Below are 22,903 nucleotides of genomic sequence, written 5' to 3' on the forward strand. Positions count from 1 at the left end.
CCCCCAGTCGCCCTTGGTACACTAGGGGTCCTTTATTTCTTGCTAGCCCATTAGTTTCGTTGCTGTCCACCCAATGATTTTAAGCAGGATTGTAATATATTTGATTATGTTATGTTGTTAGTCAGGTTTACTAAGGTGTTGAAGACTTCAACGAAGGATACTTGTCTAGTTCTCAAGGCCTCCACGGATTCTTCCGTCTGCACTGTTGATATGCGTCAACCTTGCCCTATAACTGCTACCTCAACAGACGATTTATAATAATTGTGTTACGACTCAACATGGCCCAACTGATTTCAATGACTAGGTGGTCAATCGCTTTGGTCAGGATAAGCAGCTGCGAGGCCGGTATTAGTTGACAAAAGAGCCGCCCTAACTCTCCGGCAGCTAGCACAACCCGGTGCTAATTACATTAGAGTCATGTCCAGTAGTCGCAGAAGTCAAGAGCCAGAGTCGTATCCTATTCAATCGGAAGAGGTTAATGCTACAAGTCCCGCAGAAAACGAAACGAAATACCTGCATCAAGTTCCTTATTGTCTCCGTAATTTTTCTGCGATATCAACGACTCTTCATGAGATTGGTATGTTCGAAAAACACAATGGCAACCAATTTGTGCCTGCGACCCCAGGCCCAGACCCACAGTTTTTTTTTCTAGAAAACTATCGAAGACGGAGAAAAACAATGCAACGCCTACGAAAAGGAGTTACTCCATTAAGCAGCTGTAACAGCGCTAACTCTAAGCCTTTTCTTCCCATGATGTCGGAATCTGCGCACCTTGAACTGGCAGAGTTCTCAACATCCACCTTCACGTCTCCATAAACTCTTCAAAGGCTACGTCGCACATCGTTACAACGAAGCCCAAGTCACGACCACTGTTCTACAAGCAAATTCGAGAAAGTCCAGTTATGGCCACCAGACGATGCATGTGTACATCAATAATGATGAAACGTCTCCAAACTTGCTGATAATTAATTATTAAGGCTAGATCGTCCTCAAATACTCATGCCAAAAACTTTATGTCCTCCAAGAGCCATTTCAGGAGTCATAACAGAGGAGAGAGAACCCTTCTCTGTGGCCTGCCTCTAAGATATCCTGCCTCAATAGACTTCCATCTGATCAATATTTGTACTCCAGCATGAGAAGGATCCAACTGGTTAAACAGGGAAAAGATTCCACGCTGCCTTGCCGCGTCACAAATCACCGCAAATGATACATAATTGAAGGCACCTCCGATATCCATGAATGCTGCTGAGCTCATAGAGTCCTGCTCTGTAAAGATAGGTTGCCCAACTGGGTGGCTACGTTTTATGATAAGGATCCGCTTCGACTTTGAAGTCAGCTTAAACGAATTAGCCATTTTCTAAAGGCCACGATGGTAGTGGCGAATCCGATCCAGGTTGCTCTTGACGGATACCGCAAGGCGTGCTCTCTTGACCTGGGAGCCGATTTCTGACACACTTCTAACAGCAAGTTTTCGGTCCAGGTTAAGGGACACCACAATTGTGCATTCCTACGCACCAACGGAACTTCCGATGTAGTGGAGAAGGATGCTTTCTACGAGCAATTATACGCGGTTCAGGGGAAACCTACCTCGAACATGTGATGGGGAAGCGCGGTCTTGGCGACTGTAACGTCAATGGTGGGCCTTTCGTGGATTTCTGCAGCTTCCATCCCCTCGTCATTGGTAGTACACTGTTCGAACACAGAGTCCGCCATAAGGTAGTTGGGTTTCAACTGACCGACGGCATACGAGCAATCAGATTGAGCACTTCGCGATCAGCAGTAGATTTAGGAGCTGTCTTCTGGATGTGTGTAGCAAGAAAGGCGATGACATCGTCCTCGAAAGGGAATCACCATCTTACAATTTGCATTCGCCACTTCTCGCAGGGTTGGGGAGCTGCGACCCCCTAAGTTCAACATCTACCGCTGGTACGACACAACAGCCGGGGAGCTATCCTGCTGATGGAACGGCAGATCTACTGAGTAACGCGCCTGAGAATATCAATGAGCATTGGGCCGCTATCAAAAATGTTCTTTCCTCGGGAAAGATTTGAGGGCTATACTGACTGCTGCGAGTAATAGAGGACGTGACGCACTCAAACTCCGATACCGAGCGAAATCCCGAGAACTTCAAGTTAGTGTACGCCGTGACAAGAGAGAATTTCTATTGCCCTGGTCAGAGAAGCGGAAGATGGCGCAGATTCGAATGATTTCAGTACTGTATACAAGATCAAAAAAGAGCTTGCATGTGGTCGCAAATCTTTTGATGGTCCTGTGAAAGACGTCCACGGTCAACTTCTCATCCATGATGATGAACACCTGAAGAGGTGGAGAGAACAGTTCACCACGGTCCTTAATCTCTTGTGGATGAAATGGCTAGTCACCATAACATGAAGACACGGACTGTTCCTCCAAGCAGAAAAGAAATCATTTCGCCATCAATGCACTCGAACGGAGTAAAGCCGCTGGGTTTGACGATCTTCCCGCAAAGTTACTTATTGCTGGACCTAGGGTTACTGCTGATCTGCTCTACGTACTAGAGTCATCCCGGAGAAACTAATAGCTATTATCAGAGCGACATATAATGGCGCCAAATGTCACGTGCTTCACCGAAGCAATATCTCAAGATTTTAAGGTCCAAACCTGAGTCCGCCAGAGTAGCAGCCTTTCACCGACATTATTTCTTCTTGCTATTGGTGACGTTTTTTATGCAAGAAGGAATTCAATGGACTATGACATCTTGCTTCAAAAAACCTCGACTACGCTGATGCCATCTATTTGCGAGTGACCTGTCCAGCTATTTGACAGTCCTTTTTAGAGTCAACCGTCCTTCGAAGAAGGGCCTCGTCTATAGCGATATATGGACGCAGAAACTCATCTGATTTGCGAATGAAAAGCGCCTAAAGAGCCTCAGAGTCAACTACAAAATATCATTTATTCCCTATTGAGAGCCAACGCGGCCGCCATCCCGGCAATATGTTTGTCATACCCAACATTTCGTGCAAAAAACCAAAGCACTATATCCAGTGATGTCTATGACCTTTATTGTTTGGCGCCCTTTGAATTATCGATCACTTAAAGGCATATCGTGGATTTTATCAATCCTTTTGGAAGTCATCCCCTTCACTGAGCTTTCCGAAAAATGTTTAAGTCTTGCGGAAGCTCAATTTTTAACAGTTGCAGATGAACATCGCATAACTCAGCTTTAATTTCTTCCGGTGTTAAGTTTTTGAAACATGAGTGTTTAATCGAAACAAACTTTTCCCCATTTTTCGAAATAAGTAAAAATGTCTTCCTTCAATTGACAATCAAAATGAAACCATGCGACCGATATATGTATTAGACAGATAATGCCTCGTTGCCAGTCGTCAAGCATTGATTCGCTGTTCCATACTATGAGCATCAGGTGATGAACCGCTTGGTGTAATTGGCCGCCTCCATATTTACCAATTCGGCTGCAATTCCATCGGTTCCTGGCAACTTATGGTTTTAAAGCCGATGAATTGCACGGGCTGTTTCTTCTATACTTGGTGGTGGCAGAATTTGACCGTCGTCTTCAGTTGGCGGGACCTCCAACTCGCCGATGTTCTGGTTGTTCAGTATTTATTTATTTAATGAGGACAATACGCAGAAAGCAAATTTCTTATTACATATTGTCCACAGAGGGAGGAGCAAGTAAATGGCATATTTTGCGCTTAAAGCTAGAGAGGGACATAGAGTCAAAGGAACCAAGCTGTAGGGCATTGTAGGACCGGCAAAACCTCGGGATCGGAGAGTGAAAGTAAATCTCGAGCTCGGCGAAGGGTACATAAAAAATGTCCGCATTACGTGTGTTATGAGACGAGGCGATACGGAGAATAATATCCGAGTTGGCGGAGCAGTCCATCAGACCATTGTAAAGTTTGAAAAGAGTACACATATCAAGGAAGATACGGCGTTGCTGTAGGGAGGGGAGATTGAGGGTGCGGAGTCGTGACGGATAATCAACCCGTGGAAGGTTCTTTTTGTAAAAGAGGGTCCGGGTGAATTTGCGTTGTACAGCTTCAAGAGCGCCGCCGTCACGGATGCGGTAGGGGGACCAGACTACACAGCGATATTCAAGGATGTTTTTGACAAGGGAATTGAAGAGTGTTAAAGAGGGCTAGATTGAGGTAAAGTCGGACGAGGAACGTAGGATAAAACCAGACATTTTGGAAGCTCTATTGATGATGTCAACGAAGTGGGAATTGAAACGAAGTTTATCGTTGAATATTACACCCAGGTCTTTGAAGGAGGTCAGTAGTGAAAGGGGTTGACCACTGAGAGAATAGGAAAAGGATGATGGGGAGGGTTTAAGGGAATAGCGCATCCAGTGGCATTTGTTGACATTCGGTGTTAGCTTGTTGGGCCCAACACCAACGGGCTAAATTATCAAGGTTGGATTGTAAGAGAGCACAGTCCAATGGAGACGAAACAGAGGCGAACAATTTAAGGTCGTCTGCGTAAAGCAAATACGGACAGGTGAGGATGGAGGCGATGTCATTGATAAAAAACAGGAAGAGTAGGGGGCCACGTGTAGAGCCTTGGGGAACACCAGAGGAAGGAGAGAAGGAACGAGATGAGTGACCATGAAAAGAAACTTTGCAGGAACGGTATGAGAGATAGGAGGAAAGCCAGGAGATGACTGAGGGAGGGAAGTCTAGCGAAGAAAGTTTAGAGAGGAGAATGTTATGGTCAACGGTGTCAAAGGCTTTGGAGAAATCAGTATAAACAGCATGTACCTCCTGTCGTGAATTCAAGCGTTTAGCAACAAAGTTGGTAAAGACCAGAAGATTTTAAGCCGTTGATCTATGTTTCACGAAACCATGCTGCCCTTTGGCAATGAGGTGACCGAAGTGCGCGGTCAACCAGTCGTTGACGTATCTTTCTAGGATTTTGGAGCAAGAGGAGAGAAGGGAAATGGGGCGGTAGTTCACAGCAAGGGAAGGGTCTCCGCTCTTGAGGATAGGAATGATAAGGGCCAGTAGCTCATCAAAGTACTCAACCCATCGCTCCAATATGCCGATTCTCTCGGAAACCAGGCTTCCTTTTTCCGTCTGTGAAGTAGCTTCTTTGCTCGACGGAGTTGGTAATAAGTCTCTGTGCGTCCCGCGTTCTTTGAGAATGCAACATTGCTCGGTATGCAGCATTCATCGTCAAAACAGCCGTTCCGACTTTTCTTGCGGCTGGGGCCAAGTATGTTTGTGGTCGTATTTATGATAACGTTCTTCAGGTGATTGTGAAGATCATTTGTTGATGCTTCATCTCCAGGATCTCTGTTAGCTGCGGTTATTGCGGCATCCATTTCCCTCTTATAGGTGTCGCGGAGGGTTGTGTTGTGGATGGCTTCAGTGTTAACCCTCACCTGATTGTCAGAGGAGAGGATTCTAGGATTCTAGGTGGTGTTGTTATTCGAGCTTGGAGCACCATGCCAACGAGATAGTGATCCGAGTCTATATTGACCCCCCTATATGTTCTGACATTCATCAAGGCTGAGAGGTGCCGGCGTTCGGTCAACACGTGGTCAATTTGGTTGAAAGTGGCCCTGTCTAGAGAGGCTCACGTACGTTTGTGGACAGCTTTCCGCGCAAACCAGGTACTTCCAGCAACCATTTCGTGTGACCCTGCTAATTGAATAATCCGCAGTCCGTTATCATTTGTTTTTTCGTGTAAGCTATGGGAGCCAACGTATCGCCTGAATACGGACTCCTTCCCTACTTGGCTGTTAAAATCCCCAAGTATGATTTTGATATCATATCTGGGACAGGCTTCGAGGGTTCGTTCTCCTGCCTCGTAGAAGGTATCCTTCTCCTACTCTGCAGTCTCCTCTGTAGGGGCGTGAACGTTAATGAGGCTTATATTTCTAAACTTGCCTCGCAAGCGCAGAGTGCATAGCCGTTCGTTTATTTTTTCTAAGCCGATAACAGCAGGTTTCATTTTTTGGCTGACTAAGAAACCTACTCCGAGCGCATGGTTTACTGGATGGCCGCTGTAATATATGATGTAGCGGCTATTCTCCAGGGAACCGGTCCCTGTCCATTGCATCTCTTGGAACGCTGTTACATCAGCCTTATATTGGGACAGGGTATCGGTTAGCTGCTCAGCAGCATTCGGTCTGTACAGGGAGCGTATGTTCCATGAGAAAATGCACAAATCGTTAATCCGTTGTCGTTGCCGGGTTGGTCATTGTGTAATCCATCCAGTCCGAGGCTTCGTAACAAGTTGTTTTCCGTGTAGGGTTATTAGCCCTACCCAACCCCCAACCTGGGGACTAGTTGGTACAATTGGTCCCATTTTTAGGTGCAAGAGACTAGCCTTGATCCTTCTTCGTCTGCAGCTTTTCGTTAAGAAAGAGCTCCCAGCGGTCACCACGTGGAGGTGGAGATAGGGTTTGGTAGTAGAGCTGTTGGTGTTGGTTCAGTAGGCGTTTCCCAGGTTTTATCGTGGGTACCAATCCACATTTCGCAGAGCAGATTCGATATCGGTTTTGTGGAAAAGAGTTGAACCGTAAAGTTCACAAAGATTACACGTGGACATGTGTAACGATTTCGTAGTGGACTCACTTGAAAATTCCCTCACCAAACTCAACAGAATCGACACCACCCCCATCACCCTCTGCACAGTCAAAGTGTCCATCACTCACTAGCTCGCACGCAAGAAGTGTAAACACGCGAAATTAACCGTGTTCCAATGCCACGCGTTCCTCCTTTATTTATATTTGGTGGAGTGTAAAATCATCGCTTCTGTTTTCGCAGCTGAGCTTTGGATTCACGCTCGGCGCCGTCGTTCCGAGCGGATTAAGATGAAAATGACTTTCGACACAGGTTAAACCAATTACCCGAGCGCTTGGCGTAATTTGCTCGACTTCCAGCCAAGACAATGCGATGGCGAAAGACCTTGACGGGGAGAACACGTCGACACAAGAAACTCTGCTGTGCCAGGCCAGCGACTTACCTTTTCCTTTTGCCGCACTCCAGCACTTTGAGCTGCTGCCAGCCCTCGTCCGTCTTCACCCAGATCTCGCCAGGCGACCGCCAGTCCTTGGAAATGAAAGGCATCGTTCGCTTGCTCCTTCACAGGTCCTTGATCCGCGCTGGCCCACCGAGCACCTTCTCCACGAACGCCCGTAACTCGCACCCGCGCCGAGAATTCGTCCAACTCGAGCAGAAATCGCTCGACTTGTGAAAGTAGGGCACCCGCGAGAACGGGAATCGAGCGAGCGACCGAGTGGCTGCGGGAGGGCGCCTAGAGCTTTCTTTGTTCTGGGCGGGCAGACCTCGATTCCGACCGCGCGACTCGCACAACGCAGCACTCGCGGATCTCAAGCACTTTCACAGTCGACACTCCAGGGACCGGAGCCAAAGCGCCGTCCATTCACCTCTTGCGTCGTCAGCGCTCGCTCAGGCACTTCCGTCTTTTTTGCGTCGCTCACGACTTATTGCGCGCCGCCAGCTGTCTGGAGTCCCGTCGTCAGCTGGGAAACTTTTTCACTGTTTTGGTCGCACTCGAGTCACCTCAACAATGTCCTGTTGTCCGCGCACGGGGACTTCCCACTCAGCTGATTCGGGCGCTGAAGGACGAATGGAACGATCGGAAGTCAAGGGTAGCGAAGGGTTCTCCGGAAGTCCTGGCAAGTCAACGCACCAATCGCGAGGAGTCGAAGGAAAATTTCTACATCAAAAAACACAACCAGCAACCGACAGACCTCGACCATCCGCCAACCAGCAAAGAACATAAACGACTGCGATGCGAGCGCGGCAGTGACGAAATGACAACAGTTTCGTGTGTTTCGATTCCGACGTTGCTCTGGGAAATTTTATGCATTTTCATTTCCTGCTTTTCTGTTCCAATTGGATTTAGCTGTACCGTGTGTGCGCGAGGACGCGAGTGGCTGATGCGCGTGGTACGTGCGAGAGAACGGGATGAAGAGATGTAAACAAATACAGCTGATTTGTGTACGTCTCGTTCTGGTCTGGTTGATTGAGAGGGATGCGTGGAAATGGACTGAGCAATTTGCAATTAGCGAGAGATAAACATTGGATCAGCTGGAACTGCCAGTGTTTGGGCCTTTGGGGGTTTTCACTGCGCCATGGAAAGTAGCTCTTTGACTTTTTCGGCAGTTTTTCATCGTGGATTGCTTTTTACGTGGAAAATATCAACTTCCAATAATTCAGAGGAAATTTTTTTGTATTTGATTCTACTTTTTTCATTTTAGGGGGAGTATTTGTTCTATGTTAACGTTAGGGGATTCCCCAAAGTTCCTCATTTGTTATTTCGGGGAACTAGCGAGGATCCAGTTTTCTTTTAATGAATGAAATTAAAATTTTGAAATAACCATACCATGGGAGACGCCTCTCTCGCATTTTTTCTACGATCGATGAAACTCCATATCGATCGCGGATATTTTCATTCTGGATGTGATCAAAACGTGTCACGCCATTAGTCCAACGCAACATCTTCGACTCCATTATCGCAAGATACCGTTCATTGTCTTTTATAGCCGGTCCTAAACCCACTCAGGGTTCGTCAGCGACCTTTAACGGGGTGTGACGTCCCCGAGATACCCGAGTAAGTAGTTATGACCCCCTGGATGGCAGTATACCTGCGTCCTGGGTAGTGACCTCGAGAAAGCTTCTTGATGAAGAGCGAACCGCAAACGACCGGTACACGTCGGTACACACTGGGAGTCTCCTGAGTCGTGGACAACTCTCTGTCGACATTGATGGGGTGATGTGAGCGTAGCTCTGCCAAGTGTTAGTTGTGACATGTATCAGGAGCCAGCCCCTTCGAGACCCTGGTCGGATAGTGTGCATTGAACCGGTGTTTGTAGACCGCGTTGCCCCGAACGAGTGTTGATTCGTCCGTGAATTCCGGGGTCAGCTAAGCGTAGGTCAGGCCACAGGGAACTGTGGTAGGGGCTGAGTTCCCAAGGGTACACCCGTTCCTGACTATTGTGGCCCATTCTGTTGTACACGATGCGCTGGTTAGTTTTCCATGACAGGGAAGGAGGAAGAGCTGAGTGCATTTGGGCGCAGCACAAAAACGCATCGTTCACCGCAGCGATCAGTGAAAGAGAACGAGGGGACTGACATACTCGATGTGATACGAGCCGTCCAAATAAAGAGAAAACCTTACTAAATAACCCGACTGATCGTTCGCAGGTGGCAAATCCAATACCTTGTAGTGCCCCTGTTCCGAAAGAAAGCCCAATCAGAATCGCCAGTCCTGAGCAAATGGATTCGGACACAAACTGAGTGCAAGTGCAGTCGACCTTCCTAGCTAGGGTCGAAGGAGAAAGGCTCATTAGGAAATGCGCAGCAATGGTGAAGCGTGTGCGGGCGGCAACCTTCCTCCAGAGGAACGTTAGTAAACGCGTCAAAAACAGGCTGATGGAACTGGAGGAAATATTGGACCGCATCTCCTTCTGTAGGCGAACGTGGAAAGCAGCGGAAAATGATTGGAAAGCAGAAACACCCACACTCCCCGCTGAGAACGCTGCTTGTGTCAAATGGACCGCAGATATCCGATTGCAAAGCGAACTGGAGAAAAAGCAGAAAGAGGACGACGTCCCTGAAGGAGACTATCTAAATAGTTCGAAGGCCTAAAAAAGAAAGCGCAGAAGGAAAAAAGGAAACAACTGGCTACGCCGCCAGAGACACGTCTGTCCAAAGACAAGGAGGCTGCCAACCAAAAACCAGGAACAGAAAAGACGAGGAATCGAAAAAGGACTAGACCGTCGGCTCTGCTCATGAAGCCGACGGAAGGCAAGACATTTGTGGGAGTCCTTAGTGAAATGCGCCACAGGATGAAACTCGAAGCCAACGGAGTAGAGGTGTCTTCCATACGGAAAATGAGGAGTGGCGGACTTCTCGTCGAATTGGGCCCAAAGACGATTAGCAACAGTACGTTCTGCGAAGCGGTCAAGGAGTAATTGGTCGAGAAGGTTTTTGCTTCCAGCCTAGAGCCCATGTGCTCTCTAGAAATCAAGGATCTTGACCGCTCCACAGAAAAGGTCGAAGTGGACGAGGCCATAAAGTATCACCTCTGTAAATGCTCGAGAACAAAAGCTCGCCGCGGTGAAAGTCCCTGAGCAATATGCAAGGAAATTTCTTAGTAGCGGGAGCATCAAAATTGGATGGGTAGTATGCAAGGTGGGAATGTGGATAGTCCCCACCAAGTGTTACAGGTGTTTGGACTAGAGGCACACGTCAACAGCTTGCAAGGGACCGGACAGGAGGACAGCATGCCGGCGATGCGGCCAAGTGGGCCATCAAGCGAAAACCTGCAATGAAAGCGAGAGTTGCGTTCTCTGCCGGGATCGTGGCACGCTTTGGTGAGAGTGTCGCACACACTGCGGCCTCGGGATGGTGTCCAATCTTCAGAGCGGGATTGGAAATGGCTAGGGTGCGAATGTCATGATCCACATTTTACAAATTAACATGCACCGGAGTGCAACCGTTCATCAGTTGCTAGCACAGTTCGCTGCGAAACTAGAATCTTATCGACTTATCGGGCACCGCTGCCATCTAGATTCAAGACGATGTTCCACTTCATGTTCTTGTCGAAGGCCGAGGGAACGGGTTTGTCTGGATCCGATGTTTAATGATAACATTTTTTAGCGTTTACTTGACGCCGAACTAGACGATGCCGGACTTTCGGCGCCGGCTTGATGCTCTGGGGGACGCGGTTTCGAGCACGAAGGGACGAATTCATGGTAGGAGGTGATTTTAGTGCCAGGACCCTTGATTGGGGCAGTCAGACTCCAGAGGAAAACGAATTCTGGAAATGTCGGCGAGAACCGAGCTCATAGTCTTAAACACCGGATCCACGCCAACGTTTCGGCGCCCAGGCTGTGAAGGAACCATTCTTGACATCACTTTTGCGTCGGAATCTCTGGCATTATTTGTGGGCGGGTGGCGAGTCCTAGAAGACTTCTCGACAAGTGATCACCAGTATATTGCGTTTGAAGTGTTGACGCTACTTGCCGGCGAGCACCAAGGCGACGCTCCCCCTGCCTGTGGAATGTCGCGAGAATGAACTGGAAGTTCGTCGAAGCTCTTGGAGCAGTCAGAGCCGCGCTGGAAGGCGCTCCGGGGGGTGGTAGTGTCACAGCTGGCACCGTCGTGAATTGAGTGATAAACCAGATAACGGCGTCGTGCAAGGCTTCCATGCCTCGGAAGGGGCCCCAGCTGCGACAAGCCTTTTATGTACTGGTTGACAACAGAAATTGCTGACCTACGGAGGGAGTGTCATAGCGTTTGTTCGCTAACGAGGGGGCATGCGCCATAAAGTCGCAGTATAGGTCAGCAAAAAAAAAGACTCCGCAGCGCTATAAATAAAAGCAAAGCTCGCGGTTGGCAGAACCTTGTCAACGAGATAAATGAGGACCCGTGGGGACTTGGTTATAAGCTTATCACTTGGAACATCGGGGCTCTGGGAGGCCTTGCATACTAAGTATCGACCAGATGGACCGCATTGTGCGGACATTATTTCCCAGACATCCTGTGCGGGTTGATGTCAACAGCGCGGAAACATTCGAGAATTGCCCCCTTTTCACAATGAGGAAGCTCGAAGAAGCGGTTCCCACCATGAAAAACAAGAAAGCGCCAGGTCCTGATGGCATCCCGGCGGAAGTTTACAAACTGGTATTCTGTCAACGCCAGAATGGCTGCTTGAGGTATTCAACGCTTGCTTGAAGGTGGCCATTTTTTTCTTGCCGCTGGAAAGTGGCCAGACTCACGCTGATCAAGGAGACTCGGAGCTCCCGTCTTCATACCGACTGGTTTGTATGCTTGATACGGCCGGGAAAGTGGTCGAGAAGCTCAGACTCGCTGAATTAATCCGCTCTGCCGGCGACCTATGCCCAAGGCAGTTCGGGTTCAAAACAGGACGATCCACAGTGGATGCCATTATGGAGATGGTAGATGCGGTTCATCGAGCCGAGACACACAGCTGCCGATCTCGACGGATAGTGCTCCTCATAACGCTTGCTGTCAGGCATGTCTTCAATTCCTTAAGATAGAGAGATATGCTATGCACATTAGAAAACTCATTTCATGTGCCAAGTTATATCTTGAGAATATTGAGGGATTATCTGAAAGACCGCACCCTGCTCTATGAGAGACTAGAGGGCCAAAGGAGGATGGAAATCACGTCGGGAGTAGCACAGGGATCCACCCTATGGCCGGACCTCTAGAACGTTTCCTACGATAGTCTGCTGAGACTTGATATACCCGAAGAGTCGCGCTTGGTCGGTTATGCAGACGACGTTGCGGCACTTGTTGTCGGACGCACTGCTGAACAAGCGCGAAGCCGGGATATTGCTGCGTCGGGTAAGCGGATGGATGACTGTTCACGGCTTCAACCTTGCGCTCATCCTGACCAGAAAGAGAATCCCGACCCTGCATCCCATATCGATCGGCGAGTTGACTATAGAGTCAAAACCAGCGGTTAAATACCTTGATTTAATGCTTAACTCGAAGATGAGCTTCTTCGAGCAAATCAAAGCAGCAGCGGGCAGGGCTGCCTCCGGAGTCACGGCCTTGAGCCGGCTAATGGCGAATGTTGGGGAGACGTCTCCTTATGGAAGCAGCGCAGTCAGTTCTGCTCTATGGCGCGGAGGTATGGGCTGATGCCCTTGACAAAGAGGTGCATCGTAAGCGCCTTGCCCAAGTGCGGAGGCGGGGAGCTTTGCGAGTGTCGTCTGCTTATTGCACCGTCGTTGAATCGGCAGTGATTGTGATCGCGAGAGTGAACCCCGTTTCCCTCCTTGCCAAGCAGCGCAAAGTTATCTATCGCCGTTAGGGTGAGAACTTAAGAGAAGTGGTTGCCTGTGAAGAATGTCAATTGAATTGGCGATATAGTCATCAACGGCCACGTTAAAAGCCTTTGCATCGAGAAGTTGCCAGAAGGCATTCTTCTATGTATCAGATCGACCTGTTTGTGCGATCAGCTGATATAATGATGAGCTTCATCAACTGGATAGCTGAGTGATTAGAGCACAAGGCTGTCGTACGGAAGGTCGCGGTTCAAATCTCGCTGGTGGCAGAGGGATTTGTATCGTGATTTGACGTCGGATACCAGTCGACTCAGCTGTGAATGAGTACCTGAGTCAAATCAGGGTAACAATCTCGGGCGAACGCAATGCTGACTACATTGTCTCCTACAGTTTACTGTAGTGTACCGTTACGGTCTTGAATGAAGTGCTCTAACACACTTCAAGGCCCTGATCCAATATGGATTGTTGTGCCAACGATTATTATTATTATTATTCATCAACTGGTAATCAAATCGTGTGACTTTTTAAATGGCATCACGGGAACCTTTGAGATGGCAATGCCAAGACCGTATAGAGTGTGTGGACTACCAAAATAGAGAATTTTATAGCCATTTTACTGCGTTCGCGTTCAATGTCGCAGCTTTTGGCAGCAGACCATCAAGTTTCTTACAGAGGGCAGATATCAATGCGTTTTCTTCGAAGGGCATTTGCGAGTTCCTCGGTCTTTCCAACTAGGGTGGCAATATTTGCCTTGCAGACACGTATTTGTTTTGCTCGGACTAACTTACTTACGTCCTGACACCATTCATGCCCATTTCTTGACAGGACTGGGGTCCGTCCTACCGCGTCAACTGAAGTGTTTCTAACGACATTGGATGCATTTTCTTAGTCGGCCTCTCGCGGGACCTGTCACCAAGAGAGGTAGATTTAGTATTTTGCGGCAGCAAACAGAATCCTTTTTCTTCGATCCTTAAAGATGAACATCTCCATATCCATTTAGATTTTCAACGAGCATTAGGAAACCGTAACACACAGGCGTTCTTGATGCTTGAGATGAGATCAAACCGATTTCTTCAAGGATGGAAATAGCTAGTTCCTCACTATATTCTTGTAGAGCATGTATAAAGGAATAACGAACAAGAAGAAATGTATAAAGGAATACTGATAAGAAAGAAGAGTAATGTGGAAAAAATTAAAGCTACCTTTAAGTTGTTAACTTGCTCATTTAATTAAAATGGAATAACAAAACACAATAAAGTGGCAGTGAATGAACTGAAATGCAATTCGATGAAAATTCAACTTTTGAAAACTGAGCGAGATATTGAAAGCTTACCGAGATGTCGAAACATTTTATTTTCGTTTCATTTTGTTTTATTTTACGAAAATCCATCATTAAAACCCGTGGCTACTGAAACCGCGACGAAGTACACGTTTCAACCTTCAATATTTCGAAAACGGAGGGAGATTTCAAAATGTTTTCATCTTATTTTAGTCCTATTTTGGGTCATGGTATCAGAATCCATCATCAAATCGGGGAGCCACGGAAAATGTAATTGTGGCTCGTCCTATTTTGGGTAATTTTATCGAAATCAATGGTCAACTACAGTAGCATGGATATTGCGATTTTTCCATGACACAACGTGTAATAAACTTAATGGAAATAAGATGATCAGGTGATCGTCCTCAGGGGCCGAAAACCACCTAGAGGGAAGAGCTATCTCAGAAACCTAAGAAGCTGGCGAAATTGACCGTGAAGGTCCGCTCGCGGAAACTGAAGCTCCATCAAAGTGTTCAGTTGACACGTTCTTGCACGCCTCTATGCTAGCCAGGATCCGGAATGTGGTGGGGGGGGGAGTCCTTTGAGCGCTTTAATCTCTCATGTGTCGTTAGTATAAAATTAACGTGTCTATGCCGATGCGTGGGTGGCACCGGACTTAAGAATAGACCACAAAAAAAGAAAGTTGCGACGGCTTAACGATAAAAACCAGAACGCAAGCTAAAATTGGGAAAATAAAAAAAAACATCTCCACCGCGCGCGTGCAGCCGTAAGTCTCCGGACCCGAGTGCCGGCATCGAGAGGGAAGACCCACGGCAGATCACAGTCAGTTATTTCGAAATTTAACAATTCAGATCGTCCAGTACGAATGTCGATTTTCCTCGAGACAACAAAACTCGACCAAATTTTTCCTCCAAAATCACTTTAAGAGTTGGTGGTTTCTTCTGGGGCTGGCACCTAGTCGAATAAAATGCACTCAACTGAAGGATAGTGTTTACTGTTTGTTTCCCAAATGAAAGTGGATTTCGTCTGTCTAATACTCAAAAAGAAACAAAACGTTCGCCACGCTTGATCGTCTCAATTGCAAGGGGATGAAAATTAAGCACTGGCGACGCCAACGACCAGCTTGAAATCTTTCAACATTGCAGGTAGACCCCGTACTGCGCCTTTGTTTGCGACTTACAAAGCTCAAATTTAATAAAACTAATTGATGACTTTATGGCAGGCTTGCGGCGTGGCAGCCACAAATTTATTTGAATTTTTATTCTCCCGCCAATGCTTTTCGCACTACAAACCTCCAATTCTTCCAAAAGAACGAAATTCTTAGTCCTAAAATCACTGGCTGTTCCGCGGAACGGGCACAAGCGAAAATCGCTTCAGCACTTTTCTCGCTCAAGGGAAATTCGGAGATCGTTCCCCACAGTGTCGTCTTTCCCGGCTGTTCAAGGTGCCAATGACCTGCTTCAAATCCCACTGACCGTTGATCCGCTGTCCACTCTCGAACAGGTCCCTGTGCCGCTATGTTCGCCTTGAACTCGGTTCAACTCCGAGAGTTCATGTTCCAGTAACATGCGCGTGTCCCATTAGGATGCGGCAAATCATTTCTCTCTGTCAAAATCAATTCGCCCGAATGTATTGAATATTGTGCAATCTGCGGTGAATATTCGGGTAATTGCATATTATGGAATGCATTATTTGAGCAAATTAATTCAGAAAGAGGCTAATGAGATTCCGCTCCCGTCGCGAGGCTGCGGTCACTACAAATGTCAGAAATGCTCTGATGGGCATCGAAAAGTTAAGTTTAGTTTAAATTTATTATTTTATTTTGAATTTATTAACTTTTACAACTCCCCGGTTTTAAAGGGTTAATTGGAATTTCCATAGGTTGTTAACATTACTAATGTATTTACCACCATCTACCGCCAACTAGAGCAACCGACATGACATTCCCCAACATCTGACATTTCACCACATAACCTCCAACAGAAGTCATTTGTCTTCAACTCAGTCCGGCTGTCCGGCGACCCCGTGTCATAATAAAGTTGCGCAAAAACCACCAGGATTTCTCCATAATTCTCCTCGCATCCTCCATCGCCGGGAAAGAGCTATGTCATCTGCATCATCACCGTCCGGCGGCAGTAACGAACCAAACGTGAAGTTCCTGGACCGGAAATTGGACAAGGCCCAAGTGGAGTTTATGCGCCTCGTCGAGCAGCAGAACCTCGAGCGTGTGCAGCGTCTGAAGAAGATCCGCCGCAACAACATCCTGGTCGGGTGCGGACTAGGCGCGAGTGTCATCGGGATCTACTTGTACTCCATGTTCAGCGTCGCCCAGGAGAAGTTCCTGGACGACTTCGAGGAGCCGAAGAAAGTGACCCAACAGCAGCAGTAATTTAGCGTTAAGTCGTTACCCCTTAATTTTTAAGTTTCCTTTTCAAGTTTTTCACGTGCGGTTATTATGGCGTCTGGGTATGGATTGGTTGCAGGCAGCGGCGTACGACTGCCGCCACTTCCAACGCTCCGGGATATTGTCAAGCTCTACAAGTTGCAGGCGATCAAACAGCTGAGCCAGAACTTTCTGATGGACGAACGACTGACCGATAAGATTGTGCGTGCCGTGGGGAGGATTGACGTGAACGATGTTGTTCTCGAAGTAGGACCCGGTCCGGGGGGTATAACCCGCTCGATTCTGCGGAAACAGCCGCGCAGACTGATTCTCGTCGAGAAGGATCGCAGGTTCCTGCCCAGCCTGGAACTTCTGAAGGAATGCGTCGAACCCTTGGGGCAAACAACTGTTGACATCCATCAAGGGGACATCTTGCGCTTCCCGATCGGCGAAGTTATTCCAGATGGAAGCGGTCGCATCCACCTGATCGGCAATCTTCCCTTTGCCATCTCCACTCGACTCCTCATCAACTGGTTGGAGGACTTATCTTTGCGTCGCAAAGCATTCCGCCGACCGGACACCACTATGACCCTCACCTTCCAGCAGGAGGTCGCCGAACGCATTTGTGCACCCATCGACCATAGCCAAAGATGTCGCCTTTCGGTCATGTCCCAAATATGGACGCAACCCGTCTTCAAATTCACGATTCCGGGCAAGGCGTTTGTCCCCAAGCCGGAAGTCGATGTTGGGGTGGTGAAGCTCATTCCGCTGAAGCATCCCAAGACCGATCTGCCTTTTAAGCTCGTAGAGAAGGTTTGCCGCCACACGTTCTCGATGCGCCAGAAATATTGTCGACGAGGGTACGGAACGTTGTTCCCGGAGAAGGATCGCGCTGACATCATTCAGGAGTTGTTTGAGTTGGCCGACGTGGACCCCCTAGCGCGACCCTTCCAGTTGTCGGTGGAGGAGTACATCAGGCTGGCGAAAGTCTATCACGATTTCATCGAGAAGAACCCGGAGGTGGCCTTGTATGACTATCGGGCGCCAAAAGTTAAAGTGAATAGTAATTGCGCTGTGTGAGTAGTGAACGTAGTTTGTAAATAAATTGTAATAAAATTTATTCGTAATTGAGAAATTGTGTTTTGATAGTTTTGGGTTTTGTTGAAACTTAGGGAAGGAACATTTTTGCATATTTTTCGATTGCTAATTGGGGAAAGGAAGATGATCCTCCAGCATTGCGCCCTGCTGTTGATTATTTTGGAGGACTGGATAAAGATAGAAACGTGATTTTTTCACCATATGTTTATTGATATCTTTAGTATATGTGTTAATTTTTTTAGCTTGATATCGTAGCTAGTTTTCGGAATACGTGTCAGTTTACGCACCCATCTCCTAAAAAAGTTGTTTTTCTGCTGCCACGCTGGAGGGCGCTGTGTTCATCTGAGGTGTAGAAACATGATAAAAATACGTTTTTAGGTTCTACCCATTTATTCAAATTTGAGAAAAACAATTAAGTTACAAACACCGAAAAGGTCGAGAGAAAGAGCGTCTAAAAGGGTCGGATGGCGTCGAATTTATATCCTTGCCGATTCATATAGTGACGTTACTTTGTTGAGCATATCAGCTGTTGAAAGGCGTTGCCATGTTGGTGCTGTCATGTCATTACCATGTCGCTACACTGCTCCCTCCTGAGTAGTTTTGACGGTTAACGGCTGGACAACTACGTATCGAATATTACTCGCCTCTCACTCGCTGGTTTCGCTGTTGGTCCTACATACGTTTTGGGAGTCAAACTTATTGGCCATTGGGCTGCTTCCGTTGGATCAGATGTTACCTCGAAATAGGCAGGTTTTAGTCGATCGACACTGATATTTGTTGCTTTGCCCTGAATTTCCATTTTAAAAACGTCGGAAAGTCTTTCTAACACCTTATATGATCCTTCGTACGGATGCTCTAGCGGCTTCTTCACGCGATCAATCCGCACGAACACGTATGAGCATGTAGAAAGATCCTTGTGGACGAACACCTTCCTTCTATCATCTTGAGAGATTGGCGTTGCACGAACTTGCGTCATATGGTGACGAAATTTCTCAACGAAAAATTTCGGATCGGGAGGCATTTCCTCGTCAAGAAAGAACTCTCCAGGAATGCGAATCGTTGTCCCATAAACTAGCTCAGCCGCGGTTGCGCCAATATCCTCCTTAACGCTTGTACGAAGACCGAGCAAAACCGTTGGCAGCACTTCGACCCATTCACGGTTGTTGTGGCACATAATAATTGCTTTCATCGATCGGTGCCATCGCTCAATCAATCCGTTAGAAGCAGGATGGTATGCAGTGGTTCGAATCTTTTTGCAACCCACTAAGTGCGTCAGCGACTGGAAGATCAAGGATTCGAACTGGGATCCTTGGTCCGATGTTAATATAGTAGGTGCTCCAAATCGTGAAATCCAGTTGGTGTAGAATGCGTCTGCGATAACATCTGCCGTAATTGATCGTATCGGAACCGCTTCAGGCCATCTCGTAAATCTATCGATCACAGTCAATACATACGAGTGACCTTGTGATTGCGTTAGCGGTCCGACAATATCGATATGTACGTGACTGAATCTCGTGTCCGGTATATCGATTTGGCCATGCGATGGTTTTGCATGTCGTCCAATCTTACTTCGTTGACACGCTAGACATGTTCGTGCCCACTCGAGAATGTCCTTGGACATACTAGGCCAGACATATTTTCGGCAAATCAGCTTCTTCGTGACGCGTCCGCTTGGATGAGATAGTCGGTGAGTAATCTCAAATATTCTCCTCCTGAGAAGTATTGGGATATACGGCCGTATTTGGGAAGTTGACACGTCGCAGTACAACATTGTATCCTTGTCGTCAACTCGCAACTTTTTCAAATCCAAGGTCGTTTCAGAACGCAGTAGATGTTGGAGTTCCTCATCGTTTCGTTGCGCTGTAGCTAATTCTTCGGGCGTTATGGCAACCGGCAATGTAACAGCATTAATTCGGGAAAAGGCGTCTGCTGTAACGTTTTCCTCGCCAGTGACGTATATGATATTGGTCGAGAATTGGCCGATATAGTCCAGTTGCCTTAATTGCCGTGGACTAGCTTTATCGGCTTTCTGTTGGAAGGCAAACGTTATCGGCTTATGATCGGTTTTGATTAATAACGGACGACCTGTGTGGATGTAGCGAAAAAACTTGACTGCACTGTAGATTGCTTGGAGTTCTCGATCGTAAGTGCTGTACCTACGTTGTGTATCGGAGAACTTCTTCGAAAAGAAACCGAGCGGTTCCCAAACATCGTTGTTCCACTGTTCGAGAACTGCTCCCATAGCCGTGTCCGATGCGTCTGATTTGATGGCCAATGGTGCATTCTCAATGGGATGTCGTAGTAACGCAGCGTTGGCAATTTGCTGTTTGCACTTTTCAAATGAGACATCTGCTCGTGGATTCCATTCGATTTTGCGTTTATCCCGTTTCCTTGCACCAATGAGATACTCGTGGAGAGGTGCTTGAATTTCGGCGGCATTCTGCAACGATTTTCTATAGAAATTAACAGCTCCTAGAAATCGTCGCAAATCGGCAATTGTTGACGGTTTTCCGAAATTCAAAATGGTTTCCACTCGACCTGGAAGGGGCTTGATACCATTTTCGCTCACCAAATATCCTAAATATTCGGCAGAAGATGTTCCGAAGCTGTATTTATCAACATTGATGGATAATCCGTATACACGGAGTCGATTAAATATCGTCAATAAGTGCTTCCGATGCTCCTGGTTCGATTTAGAAGCGATAAGAATGTCATCGATGTATGCATAGCAAAAGTCCAATCCGCGGAGTGCATGATCAATGTACCGCTGGAAAGTTTGTGCGGCATTACGTAGACCGAACGTCATTACTCGGAACTCAAAAAGCCCAAAAGGAGTAATGACAGCTGTTTTGGGAATGTCCTCGGGTGCTACAGGAATCTGGTGGTATGCTCTTGTCAGATCAATCGTGGAAAATACCTAGCATCCACTCAGTTTGTGCGCAAAGTCACTAATGTGAGCGATGGGGTACTTATCTGGGACGGTGATAGCGTTCAAACGCCGATAATCTCCACATGGTCTCCATTGTCCGTTTTTCTTCCGTACCAAGTGTAACGGGCTCGCCCATGGGCTACTCGATCGTTGTCAAACTCCCTGTTGTAGCATGTAGTCAAATTCGGCCTTTGCTTCGCGCAGTTTTTCGGGCGTTAATCGTCTGGGTCGGTCAAAAACAGGCGGTCCTTTAGTCAGGATATGGTGGTAGATATCATGAGCCTTCACTTTCGCTCCGTCAGATGGAATTGTGATGTCGACAAAATCTCTCAGAATGTCATGATAACTTTCGCTAGACTTCAGTGTTGTCATACCACAAGTTATGGTGCCGGTGAGCTTTGCGATGTAGGATAAGTTGGTCTTATCGTCGATTATCTTCCTCCTGCGTAGGTCCACTAATAAGCCATAATGGTGCAGCAAATCGACACCGACTATTGGTTGTCGAACATCCGCTAAAACGAACCTCCAGGTAAACGGTCGTCGTAAGCCGAGGTCGAGCGTTATGATGCGATGTCCATATGTTTTGACTGGCGTATTGTTGGCGGCATAAAGCTGAAATTGCATTGGCGTGTGCTGATTTTTGTCTTTAGGCAAAACTGAAATAGCAGCACCGGTATCCACCAGAAAATGCATGCAGCTTTTCCGATCGCATACTAATAATCGGCTAGGTTTACTGTTAGAGGGGTCGTCCTCGACCGCCGAAATTCGGGACGACGAATTTAGTTTTCCGAAGTCGCGGAATTATTTTGCCACTTACATGGCGGTCGGCAATTACGCGCTTGTTTCCCAAACCGTTGATGAAAGAAGCAAAACCCTCGATTCCGTGAACCTGATCTTTGCCTTCTGGTGCTCCGTTGTTTGGATCGGGACCGGTTGCGTGTCGTGATTTCCAGTCGGTCAATTCGGCTCAATATTTCCTCCAAGACATCATTTTCCGTGGGTGCCTTCTGAACGGTGAAAATGCAAGGCAGTTGTTGCATCTCGACCATTAAATCCGCCATTTTCGCCAATTTATCGACGTCTGCCTCGTTAGAAATTGCTAACACCATTCGAATATTTTCGGGCAATTGCTCAAGTAGCAACGATCTTAGCATGGCGTCAGTTACCTGCTCCCCGCCAGTGTTTCGCAAGTCCTGCAGGTAATGCGATGGTCTCTTTCCTTCCAAATTCTTCCCTTGGAAAAGTCGTCGCAGCTTGGATTCAGCGGACTCTGCAAATGCTGCCAATATCCTCTCCTTCACGGCTTCGTACTTATTTGTTGCCGGAGGATTGCGTGCTATCGAGATCACATGCGGAAGGATTTCGGGCTCGGCAAATTGTATCACGTACTTAAATCTTGTTTCGTCCGACGTGATGTGATTAGTGTGGAACGCAGCCTCTATTCCAAAGACGGCAATATGCACAACCTTTGGACTCTTCGAGTTCACGCGGATGACTTTCGGGTTGTGCAATGCGACGCAAACCTTTCAAAGGTTCATTCACTCGGTCCTGCGAAACCTCGATTTCTGTTTCGTGTATTTGGATGATGCTTTGGTCGCTTCTTCCTCAGAGTCTGAGCATTTACCCCATCTCGAGTGCATTTTTCAACGTCTCCTTGTAGCCGTGTTAGTTACTTCAAACACAGATGAGACTCCTCGGCCACTCCATTTCCCCTGAAGGAATACAGCCCGACTCAGACAAGGTGCGAGCGATTACAAACTTCCCGCGTCCGAAAAAAAAAGGATTTGCGGAGGTTCTTGGGCATACTAAACTTCTATCGTTGTTTCCTGCCTAAGGCCGCCCAACACCGGTCCATTTTGAACGCGTATTTGTCTGGCCCCAAAACAAAGGACACACGAGAGATTGTGTGGTCTGAAGAGGCGGTCCGCGCGTTTGATAAATTCCGACAGCAACTGGCTGATGCTACACTCTTGCCATTTCCTCGACAAGATGCACCCCTAGCCGTGTTGATGCCTCTGACATCGCAGTAGGTGCTGTTCTTCACCAAAAAGTGAATCAGGCCTGTCAGCCGTTGAGCTTCTTCTCCAAACAGTTAAACCCCGCTCAACGGAACTACAACACCTACGATCGCGAACTGCTAGCCGCGTACTTTAGCATTAAGTGCTTCAACTTCTCCCTAGAAGGCAGGCCGTTTACAATGTTGACGAACCATAAGCCTCTCACATATGCTTTGAAACGAAAGCCCGATAAAGCGTCCCCTCGTCAGCTTCGACACCTGAGCTTTATAAGCCAGTTCACGTCCGACATACAGCCCGTGTCTGGCAAGCACAACATAGTTGCTGACGCTTTGTCACGTGTCTCCGAGGTTAACATCCCCGCCTTACTCAATTTCTCGGCTATCGCCAAGGCGTAGGTAGATGA

The 22,903-nt window shown here is 47.5% G+C and overlaps 3 protein-coding genes across 3 annotated transcripts in view; 2 read left to right on the forward strand and 1 right to left on the reverse strand.

Moving 5' to 3' along the window:
* LOC119647507 (F-box only protein 25) overlaps positions 1–7,770 on the reverse strand; it is a 50,202-nt gene extending 42,432 nt beyond the window's left edge. Inside the window, exon 1 of the mRNA XM_038048467.1 lies at positions 6,970–7,770. Within this exon, the coding sequence (XP_037904395.1) occupies positions 6,970–7,073 (104 nt within the window). The 5' untranslated portion in view covers positions 7,074–7,770. The remainder of the gene's footprint in view (positions 1–6,969) is intronic.
* Positions 7,771–16,039: 8,269 nt separating this feature from the next.
* LOC119648979 (cytochrome c oxidase assembly factor 3, mitochondrial) lies at positions 16,040–16,489 on the forward strand. The gene has a single exon (XM_038050901.1). The coding sequence runs from the start codon at positions 16,177–16,179 to the stop codon at positions 16,459–16,461; it is 285 nt and encodes a 94-aa protein (XP_037906829.1). The 5' UTR covers positions 16,040–16,176; the 3' UTR covers positions 16,462–16,489.
* Positions 16,490–16,495: 6 nt separating this feature from the next.
* Positions 16,496–17,590, forward strand: LOC119648978 (dimethyladenosine transferase 1, mitochondrial). Its single transcript, XM_038050900.1, has one exon. The coding sequence runs from the start codon at positions 16,528–16,530 to the stop codon at positions 17,533–17,535; it is 1,008 nt and encodes a 335-aa protein (XP_037906828.1). The 5' UTR covers positions 16,496–16,527; the 3' UTR covers positions 17,536–17,590.
* Positions 17,591–22,903: the final 5,313 nt, after the last annotated feature.

The sequence above is a fragment of the Hermetia illucens genome, chromosome 2 (assembly GCF_905115235.1).
Source record: "Hermetia illucens chromosome 2, iHerIll2.2.curated.20191125, whole genome shotgun sequence".
Classification (NCBI taxonomy): Eukaryota; Metazoa; Arthropoda; class Insecta; order Diptera; family Stratiomyidae; genus Hermetia; species Hermetia illucens.